The sequence below is a fragment of the Anopheles merus genome, chromosome 2R (assembly GCF_017562075.2).
Source record: "Anopheles merus strain MAF chromosome 2R, AmerM5.1, whole genome shotgun sequence".
NCBI lineage: Eukaryota > Metazoa > Arthropoda > Insecta > Diptera > Culicidae > Anopheles > Anopheles merus.
In genome coordinates this window covers 13,395,246-13,406,110 of record NC_054082.1, presented here as the reverse complement: position 1 = coordinate 13,406,110, position 10,865 = coordinate 13,395,246, and the positions used below count along the sequence as shown (strand labels likewise).

Below are 10,865 nucleotides of genomic sequence, written 5' to 3'. Positions count from 1 at the left end.
CAACCCATCCTTTTTTTCACACACACAGACACATTCACCTCGGTCGCAAACCCACTGAACCCGGGGTTTGTGTCGAGTGGCCCAATGGCCCGGTTGTTGGATGGCTGGATCTTTTTTTCTTCTTTTCGTGACTCCTCTTTGCTGTTATGATACTAGCTAGGTTACCCTTTTCCCCGGGCAGGTCGCTCTACAGAGAGAAGAAGAGAGCGAGAGAGAGAGAGAGAGTGGAACTAGCTGAAGAGAAAAAAGGACTGACTGAAATAAATGAGCCAATAGAGCACCCAGCCCGGACTAGGCCTCTGTTTGATAGTGATCTGCTCGCAGTTTTGACTATTCGTATGGTAATGCGCTTTCCCCGCTGCTAATTACTTTGATTTGCGTTTACGGGGAAGGAGATCATTTGTAGGATGCTTTCGTTTTCCGTTTTTTTTGCTCTCCTCCTCGGCGGCTGACATGGCAAATGATTTGCAAGTGGAAATGATGATTTATTTCCTTTCCCTTAAAGCTGTCGCTTGAATTGGAAATTTGGGCTGCACACAGTGACTGGACTGGAATTGAACATGTGCTGAAATGCATTGTAAATAACAAGAAAACAAAAAATAGGACAAGAATAAACTTCCAAAAAGTAAAGGTAGAAAATCAACATTTAACGTTGGAGGCAAAAGAGCACAACGAAAACAACCAACAAAAAAAAATGCATCAAAGCAGTAAAGCAAACCAAAAACCAAGGAAGGAACGCTGTAAAGCGAAAGAAAACACTCAAATGGGATGAAAATTTCGTTTCGCTTCAACAGCGGGGACGCACAGCAGTTGCAGCGGGTGAGGGTAGTGGCGATGCTAAAACTCTGCAGCCATGATATGATAGGCGCGAGGGCATGCGGGGATGCGGGGTAGCAAAAAGCAGGCATTGAGCAGGCAAAACTGAAACGCATAAAAATCCGAGAAGAAACTCTCATTTCACAGTAACATAAGCTGACACCCGGGTACGGAGGGATGAAATGTGAGCAGCGCAACAAAAGGGGGAGGGCAAACCGGGGGCAGTAAAAATGAAGCTGTGTGCGTGTGGTTCGATGTGTAGGAGGGCTAGCATGTGATGCACATGCACATTTCTGCACGCAGGTAGGAAACCTATTTTTGTGCCTTCCCTGCACCAAACATTCCTAACAAAGCGCAAAGCGTCAAGGGTACACGGGGCAAGGGCATAGAAAACGTGGATGAACATTAAAAAAAGGAAAAGCTAGAACTGGGAGTGTGCTTGTGTGTGTGTGTGTGTGCGGGACAAAAGAACGAAAATGCACCCCACGCATACGGTGCTGGCACGTACGGACATAATTCCTTTACTTTTCCGCACACACACGCACACAACGACGGGGGAAGGAATGTATTTGAAGCGAATTATTTTTTACGACCGAATTTTTATGCTTACTCAATACCCAAAGGACTGGGTAGGTAGGTAGGTAGGGGTGGAGAGGTGATTGATAGAGCTGCAGGGGATTTATAGTGTGTGCAGTGCGAAACGCAGGCAGGTCTTTTTTTAGGGGCTGTTTGTTAGCGCTTACAGTTGACAACAGCGTTGATCACTTCAGGTGCACTTACACCACCTTACATGTGAACAATATTGAGCGAACGTTAGCACAATTTACCCACACAACATGTGTATGCTTGTGCCGTTTCCTTGGCAAACCCAAGCTTATCGCTTCAATCGGGCGGCTTCGTTTGTTAATTTAACTGATAAAATCAACAAACCGATCGTTCGACTGAATTTTAATGAAATTATTGGGCTTTTGGGGGGAGAAAACTCTTTTTGTTCCACGAACAAGCCAGCGCCAGCGTCCACGCACGGTCGGTGAAGATTTATCGTGCGCCTTACCGTTTTATGCTGTAAACATAGTTGTCATACCATGCGACTTGTCCTTGTGCTAATTAGAGCATACGTTTGATTAGAGTCAGCAACATGCGGTTCGATCGGAATTTTTATGAAAAACGACCGTACACTCACTGCTCGGCGACCACATGGGGATCGACGACGGCGACATCGGCCAAGACGCCAGCAGCGTCGTACAAGGGACAAAAATGGTTCAAATAGTTTGTCGGTTTGGTTACTGGAACCGGGGAGGGTGGCTTCGGTACGATCATAATTTATGCATCCATGCCTGCACCCCACACCGCGAGCCACCACTGGGATGCGCGGAACTATGCGGTGGAATGGTTTGTTTGCTTTCCTTAAAAAGCTAGCCACAATAGATGGAGATCCCATGATACGCCGGGAGGGCCTTTTGCAGAGAGAGAGAGAGACTCATCAGAGACTGCCGACACAAAGCGCGACACAAAAACCGGACAAAATGTGTACGTGATAGTGCGTGAGATGCAGAATACATTTGCGCAGATACCGCGACTGTTGTTTGGGGGCATTTTTGCGCCCGCTCCACTTTTTATCCGTGTGACAAATGGAACCAGCGGGCCGAAAACCCAACAACCCGCCTGAAAGCAACAGTTGGCACGGTGGTGGAAGATTTGATTATTAGACCGCTCTGTTTGTGTGTGTGTTTTTATTGTTGCTTCTGCCTGCTACTGATGGTGCTAGGCTGCTGTTTCTAGTAGTTTTTGGTTCCCACGGCCCTGCGCCTTTGGTAGTAAGGTTTCCCTCTGGTTCGCCAAAAAAAAAAAAAAGAACGCGACGAGCGAACCGCCCTGATTGTGTCTCATTTATGCTTCATTTAGCCGCCGCCGCCGCCGCCACTGCTGCTTTGGGCACTGGCAGCAGTGGTCCCTGTGCGGTTTGGGCCGTCCGATGGAATGTTTGCGGGAACAGATGATTTAGTGCCGCTGGGTTGGAAACAATCGCGGTACGGTTCCGTGTCGACCGAGCAATCGTACATTCCAGAGATCGATTGAACGATATTTGGGGTCATTTTTCGAAAGAATAGGTCCAATGTTTGTTGCTATTAATTCAAGAATGACATAATAGTACTACACAATAAAGATGGTAAGTAGATAAAGTGAAGTATTGTCTAACTTGAAGAATAGGATGCAAAAAACCCTTACTAATAACATTCAAATGCAAATCAACCTATGGTTTTAATAATTTTAAATTTATCATCTTATAAGTTGTTGATTCAAAAAAAATAGATAAAATGGAGAAAAATCTGTGCAAGATTATGTTAAAATTACAGCAAATCGCATAAGGTTTTGAAAGAAAAAGAAATACAAACACTTCCTTCCAGTATCGCTCCTCAAACAAACAGCCCTAGCCGGACCATTCGCGCCCTTTGATTTCAGATTGCAAAGTCCTAGGCTTCCTCTTCTCCGTTCGAGCCCAACGGGGACCGTTCGTCCCGCTCTAGCGCTGCCGCAGCAGAAGCCACTGCCCGCGTGAGGGAGACAACCAGCGCGAGCCATTGCGTTGCGTTTCCTCCATTCCTTCGCAAGCAGATTACACACGCATACCAGCAGAGGGAAGGCTTCATTCCGCCACTGCACGCAATGGAAGGGGAAGAAACACACGTTTGGTTGTCTCTCTGCGTGTGTGTGTGTGTGTATGTCGATCGTTGATCATACACACAAGGCGGTACGATGCTGTCAGTATGCTGGCAGTTGGGCAAACTCTGGGCCGTTCAATGGTGTTTCGTCCTTTATCGCTCAGGACATGCTTTCTTCACAAGCATGCTGCTCTCCACCATTGTTTTTTTTTGTGTGTGTGTTGTGGATCGCATAACGGAATCATGCAAATGCGAATGGCATTCCTTGCCTTGAATGAATTTGCGGAAGCCAGATTTTCAAACGCTTCCATGATCAAATTACTGCCACAGGACGCAAAAAGGATTGTTTTTTTTTTTTGGCAGAGAAATGTTTATTGTTCGCTTCGCGTTTTTAAACGCACATTCAGCGCTCCTTCGTCCTGGAGTTGCTGGAGGTTCAAACCGGTGTTGGTGGTGGTTTTTCTCAAACCCCCAGACCCCCCCCCCTTCTTATCCTTTACATAATGGACAACATGTGTGTGTGTGTGTGTGTGTGGCTATGTAAAAGATGCTGTCCACTGGCGTGCGGACCACGTTCCTTACCCTTTGCTGTTGCTGCTGCTGCCGTCGCCGCCAGGGAGAGCATAAAACTACCCCTTTTTTGTTCGCGTTAGGGCGTGTGTGCGTGCGTGTGTAAGTGCGTCCGTGGCTGGTAGGGGAAAAGGTAAAGCGCGTCGGGCAAGCGAGCAAGATGCTGTGTGGTTCTTGCTGGCAGCGACTGAAGAAAACTGCCCCGCTAGCGAGACAGAGACAGTGCGTGCACGAGCCCGAGAGTGGTGATGGTGGTGGTGGTGGACATCTCAATACGGCATCGGCCTCGGCCCGTAGTAAGAGCGAGTCGACTACATCTTTCGCATCGCACGCTGAAGGATACACCGCTGAGGCTGAGAACGCGCTGGCCGAGAAAGAGATGCGACGGCAAAGGAGAAGATTAGACAGCACTCTTCGTTTTGCTCAACCCCCAAACCAAGAGGGCTCCGTCCGGTTCGGAAGACATGGAAAGGGAGAGAGAGAGAGAGAGGGCGACAGCAATGGTGGTGGTGGTGATGGACTTCGACCACTGCATGTGCGTATGCGAAAAAGGGGGAAAAAAAGGGACCGAAGCATAGGCAGCCATCCCGCGCCACTGCTGTGGCCACGGGTCCAGTTTTGAATGGGACAAGGCTCTGCCGCCTCGTTTGCACGTCACGTTCTCTCGCTGGGCTCTGTTTGTTTGGGACGGCATCGTTCGGTTTCATTTTAAAACGCGTCCTCAACCGAAGCGAACGCAGGTTGAGCTGCTGGGCGTCTCCGTGTGTCGTTTCGTAGTAGCATTCGCAGTTTCGCCAGTCGGTGGACTCCAATCGCCTTTTGGGTTTGGAATCCGATTTTTGCATCTCCCGTTGCATCTCCCCGTTCTCCCCCTGGGGTGGGATAGTGCATCATCGCTGCCCCTTCACAACCTCCCGCCCCGCAACTATTCGCTTATCGCGAGGTATTTACTAGGCCAAACACAGCAAAACAAGAACACAACCGTTTGCCAAACCCCGTTTGAGTAGAGTGTTTAGTTGCGTGCGCGAAGTGATTTTGTTCGTTCTATCTCGCTTTCGGTTTACAAAGAGAGAGAAAGGAAAGTGTCGCGATCGCGTTGTGAAAAGTGGCAGTGAAACAAACGGTTGATTTGAAAACGCACTTGTACCAAACCTCTACAGGAAGCGACAACAAAAAACAAACAAACAAACACATATCGAAACCAGCATATATTACACAAAGCTAGACAAACAAAAAAAAAGCACAAGATAAAGAAAACACAGCAACAGTTTGGTTTGTGGTTCGTGATCGGTTTTCTAGCCACCCAGCTACCGCCCAGCCCCAAAGGCCCGTTTGAAACCCCTCAACAAATTAATGCAAGCCGGCGGAGAGCGAAAGACTCCAGCGAAAGACAGACTCCGACCAGTGTGTTTGTGTGTGTATTCAAGTGTGTGACTGTGTGCGCGCGCCGTTTTCTTCCTTTCTTCTATCATTCCACCGGAACCACGGCACACCGGTGCGTGCACGGGGTGGAACACAACAAAAACGGTGATAATTAAAATTTATTGAAAATCTATGTTAATTTGCCGCGGTTTGTCACCGAGACGAGGAAAGAGAGAGAGAGAGCAGTGTGTAAAGGAAGTGACCACAAAGTGTTTGTGTGTGCGTGTGCTTGTGTTTGTGGGTCTGTTTCGATTGTGTTTGAGGGTGATCTGCGGTGCGCTACTAGCAGCAATCGGTCTCCCCCAAAACTCCAACACACACGCGGGTTCGTTGTTTCGCGCCGTTCGGTCAGAGACTTGAGCTGAGGGATACACGCGCCATCGCACGTACAGCGGTGCAGCTCGCTGCAGTGCATCAACGGAGGGTTTGTCTTCAAACCAGTGGACAACGTCCTATCTCGGCATTCGTGTTAATTAGGGTGGCGATTTATGTGAAGATTCTGCTGCATCGTGATCCTTGCTACCACCACCGCTACCTGTGAACCAGAACGTGTACCAGAAGCGCCTGCATAGGTGGATCTGTTTCTGTGTATGTGCGTGTGTGTGTGTGAGTGGGTGGAAAACCAAGCCAGTTTGGCACAGGTGAGCAATTGTGAGCCACTTTGATTACCCTGCCAGGCGTTCGGGTGCAATTAAAAAGGGAACGACACTGACGGGCAACAGTGAGTGTGCCATCATATCGTACCGAGTCGTCATCGCCTGCAGACAAGTGTCCGGCTCCTGTGAGGCTTTATACTCAAGAACTTGCAAAGGTCGACAACAGAACCTTGCTGTGCAGAGCGAGAGAGTGAGAGAGAGAGCTCAATGCGAGGCGCAGCAGTGTTAGCGAGCGTGAGCGAACTTTGTGCGTACTTGGCCCTGCCATCGAGTGATGGCCAGTAATGGGGGGACTCTGCATGGGGTTCCCCAAAGTGTGTCACAGCAGCAGCAGCAGCAGCAGCAGCAGCAGCATATCTGCTCCCAGTGTGGCCTATACTTTGAGAGTGCGTCCTCGTTGCAGGTGCATCATATGCACTACCATCAGCATGACAGCATGAATCGCTGGGGTTCGTCGCAGCAGCAGCAGCAGCAGCAGCAGCCAGTGGTCAGTACAACGCTTGCAACGACAGCGGTCGCGACGACGACAACGGCCGCCACCATCACAACGAACGGCTCGGTCGTCCCTTCGTCCACGACGCCCACCTCCTCCGACACGGAGAACAACAACCAGCCCGGGTCGCTTACCCCCACGGGCGGCCTGAAGCCGGTCGCTTCGCCGCAGCAGCAGCAGCAGCAGCAGCACCATACGACGATAGCAGCGGCCGCTGACTCGAGCGATAATCAGCCGCCAACGCCACAGCCCACCATCACGGAGCCCGGAACTCCGCAAAGCTACAGTGGTGGTGGTGGTGGTGGTACATCACCCTACCACACTCAGCAACATCAGCAGCAGCAGCAGCAGCAGCAGCAACAAGTGAGTCAGCATCAGCTAGGACTGCCGAGCGGTGCGCCCGGCAGCGAGATGCACTATCCGAGCTACATCCATCCCGGGGCGTACGATTACGCGTACGCCGGCGGCCCGGGGCTCGACTACGGCGGTGGTGGTGTGCTCGGTGCACCGCTGCAGCCGACCGACTACAAGTCCAGCTCGTCGGTCGTGTCGTCCGCCCGGTACCATCCGTACGGTGGCCCGGGAAGCAACGGCCCGGCGGACGGTTCGTCGCCGGCCGTGGTCAGCAGCAACGGTTCGGCTGGCATGAGCCCGCAGGTGGTAAGTTCTTCGAACGGGGTTAGCGTGGCCGGAAGTGGCAGTGCTGGAGCGGGCAGTGTAACGACGGTCGCCAGCACCACCTCCCACCAGTCGCAGTCGTCGCACTCGCCGCAGAATGGGACGGGCGGGTCGAACATTCCGCCGACGCCGTCCCCGTCGCCGATCCAGTGCGAGAAGTGCGGGCTGGTGTGCGAGTCCGACGAGGCGCTGAACGAGCACGAGGCGACGGTACATTCGAGCGTGCCGGTACAGTCGGCGCAGGATCAGCAGCAGCAGCAGCAGCAGCAGCAGCAGCGTGTCGATCAGGTCGATCTACAAACTGGCGGCGGAGCGAACTGCTATCCGTACGGAGGTGGCGGCGGTACGCCCGGCTACCCCGTGAAGGAAGAGACGCCCGCCAGCGACATCCTCGATCTCGACTCGCAGAAGATGGTGGGCTATGGGGCGGGCGCGGACGGCGGGCTCCTGCCACCGATGAACTCGCTCCACCCGCTGCAGTCGATGCAGCGCCACCCGATGATGGCCTGGCCGCACCACGACCCGCACAACTTCATGGGGCCGCCGCCGCCGCTGCCCCCACCGCCGCACCATGCCGGTGCCGATATGAAGCATTCCGCGGCGGCAGCAGCAGCGGCCGCCGCCGCCTACTACCACCACCCGATCAAGTCCGAGTACTCGGCCACCCCGTCGATCAAGTCCGAGTATCTCGGCGGCGGTGGCGTCGGTGGTGGTGGCCATTACGGTGCGCCCGGCGGTCCGATGGTGAAGAACGAGTACAGCCTCGCGCCCACGCTGCCGCCGCCGGCCGTCGCGCCGCAGGCGACGAACCCGCAGTCGATGAAGCAGTACGCGGACGAGATGCACGACAATCAGCTCGCGACCAGCCCGTCCGACTTCCCGAGCACGACGACACCGCAGGAAAGTGGCTCCCAGTATCGGACGTTCGAGCCGGCCACCTCCTCGCTGCCGGGGACGGGCTCGGGCCCCACCAAGGGCACCGCGTGGAAGTCGAACGAGGCGCGCCGCCCCAAAACGTACAACTGTACCGCGTGCAACAAGTGGTTCACCAGCTCGGGCCACCTGAAGCGGCACTACAACACGACGCTGCACAAGAACGCGGTCAAGTCGAGCGGCCAGCCGGACCCGGCGACGCTGCCGATCAGTGTGCACCACCATCCGGGGCGCGATCCGAACTACGCCAACAAGGGGCGGCGCGGCGGGACCGGCAACGGTGGCGCCGGCGGTTCCGGCGGCGGCGGTGGTGGCGCCGGCGGCGGTGGCTCCCAGCTGCAGCAAACGATACAGCAGCCGGTACCGCCGCCCGACCCGCCCAGAAGCCCCGAGTACGGGGCGGCCGGCCAGCAGTACGCGGGGGCGGGGTTTCCAGCGGCCGGGACATCGCCCGGCCAGCAGCAGCACCATCCGGGCGGCGGCCAGCTAGTCAGCACGAACCAATCGGCGGGGTTTCACCACCCGTACGCCGGCGCGACCAGCGCGAACGGCGGCAGCACGTCGGCGAGCAGCTCCACTTCTTCAGCGGTTCCCCCAAACGGGGTAGCAGGTCCCTCCGTCCAAGTCTCCCAACCGAGGGGCCTGCAGATCTACTCGAACAGCAGCAGCAGCAGCATGGCGGAGCAAATGGAGCAAGCCACCCATACCATTACCACCATCCTCACGCCCACCACCCAGCAGCCCATCTGCACGGCGGGCATCCCGGACATCCCGGGCACCACCATCTGCACGGGCACGCGCACCCCGGGCACCCCGGGCACCCGCACGCCCCCCACCATGGGCATGGGCTCGCCGCAGCCGCCGCCTCACCATCTGCAGCAGCGGCAGCAGCAGCCGCCGCCGCAGCAGCAGCTGCCGCCGCCCACCATCAGTTCAATGGAGCCCTACCACCACCACCACCACCACCACATGCACACAATGCACACGCACATCTCCAATCCTTTAACTATCAGCACCACCAGCATTCCATCCTTCCAAACCATCCTGCCGGAGGCGCCGAGCTATCACCTTATTATTGGTAATGGGTCGCAGTACCACCCGGGGGGTCATCAGCTCCACCAGCCGGCGGGGGACGGTGGCCAGTGGGCGGACCTGCCCACCGATGGGACGGAGGGGCTGATCGAGTCGACGACGGGCGGACGCACGCCGTTGGGGTTTCCCCGATGTGCGGGGGGCGCCGAGGTGTACCAGGGCGATACGGCGCCCCCCTTCTCACCTAACGTACCGGAGCAGTACCACCAGCAGCGGTCGGGGGGTGGCGAGGCCGGTCTACCCATCGGCATGACGATGCTGCACGACGGCCAGCTGGCGACCGAGTCCGGCAAGTACAAGGACTACCTGCAGTCCGAGGTCGACCCGTACCAGGAGCAGCTGCTGTACCGGGTGGCCACCCCGCAGCTCGGCGCCACCGCACCATCCATCTCGCCCGCGCCCTGCTCCCCGAGCGTCACCTCGACGGACGTCGGGCAGACGCAGCTGGGACGCGCGCGGGGCCAGAAGGCGGGCCACAACGGCAGCGCGAGCGGGCAGCCGCCGGAGGTCCACCGGTGCATCGAGTGCGACAAGGTGTTCAACAAGGTGTGCTACCTGACGCAGCACAACAAAACGTTCCACTCGGGCGACAAACCGTACAAGTGTCACCGGTGCGGCAAGCGCTTCCCCTGCAACCAGTCGTACGAGGAGCATCTGGCGAAGCACGGCGGCGAAAAACCGTTCAAGTGCGAGCAGTGCCCGAAGCAGTTCAACCACAAGACGGACCTGCGGCGGCACATGTGCCTGCACAGCGGCTCGAAACCGTACGCCTGCGAGCAGTGCGGCAAGGGCTTCATCCGCAAGGACCACATGATGAAGCACGCGGAAACGCACCGGAAGAATGCGGCGGCGGCGGCGGCGGCCGCCGGCCACGACGGCCCGAAGCGCCCCGGCAAGGGGCAGGGCGGCATCAAGGGCGGTGGGCGCAAGATCGTCGGCCTGATGGACGAATGACGGTGGCTGTCGCTTCGCTGTCTCACACCGGAGCAGTGAAAAGCCCTCGGTGGAGCCGGCGATCGGAGCTTGCGAGGTGTCTGCGTACACGTGAGTGAGTGCGGGGGGGGGGGGGGGGGGAGGGTATTGTACATTGGAGGGGATTTTGTTTATTTTGTTTTTTGTTCGGGATGGGAGCACCGTGTGCATGTACAGGGCTCGTGGGCGAGGTCGGAACCATTTCGTAAGTGTATCGTAAGCAAAGTTGTAGCCGTTTAAGTCAAGAGTGCGTGAAGAGAGTTACCTACTACCGTTTAAACCGATGGGGGAGTGGGGTCAACGGACCCCGTACTATGCATGTGCGCATTGCCATTTTAAATAAAACCTTAAAAAAACCGGGTGCCAAACGGTGGAGGTGTTAGCCGCCCGATAAAGTCCATACAATTCTACACGTGTACCAGCTACCTCAGCGCGGGTGTTAAAAGAGGTCCCCCCTCTTGGGACGTCCTTTAAGCATTACACTTTTCTGTTTTTTTTCTGTTCGATTTTAATAAATAAACAATCAAACTGGACTGCAAAGGCACCGGCCAGGAAAAGAGATAGCCAATC

The 10,865-nt window shown here is 55.4% G+C and overlaps 1 protein-coding gene across 1 annotated transcript; it reads left to right on the top strand.

Annotated features, from left to right (window-relative positions):
- Positions 1–4,651: 4,651 nt before the first annotated feature.
- LOC121587624 (trithorax group protein osa-like) lies at positions 4,652–10,389 on the top strand. The gene has a single exon (XM_041904581.1). The coding sequence runs from the start codon at positions 6,402–6,404 to the stop codon at positions 10,275–10,277; it is 3,876 nt and encodes a 1,291-aa protein (XP_041760515.1). The 5' UTR covers positions 4,652–6,401; the 3' UTR covers positions 10,278–10,389.
- The last annotated feature ends 476 nt before the right edge of the window (positions 10,390–10,865 follow it).

Excerpts from the sequence above, each read along its gene's own strand:
- LOC121587624 (XM_041904581.1), top strand. The coding sequence starts at position 6,402 with ATGGCCAGTAATGGGGGGACTCTGCATGGGGTTCCCCAAAGTGTGTCA.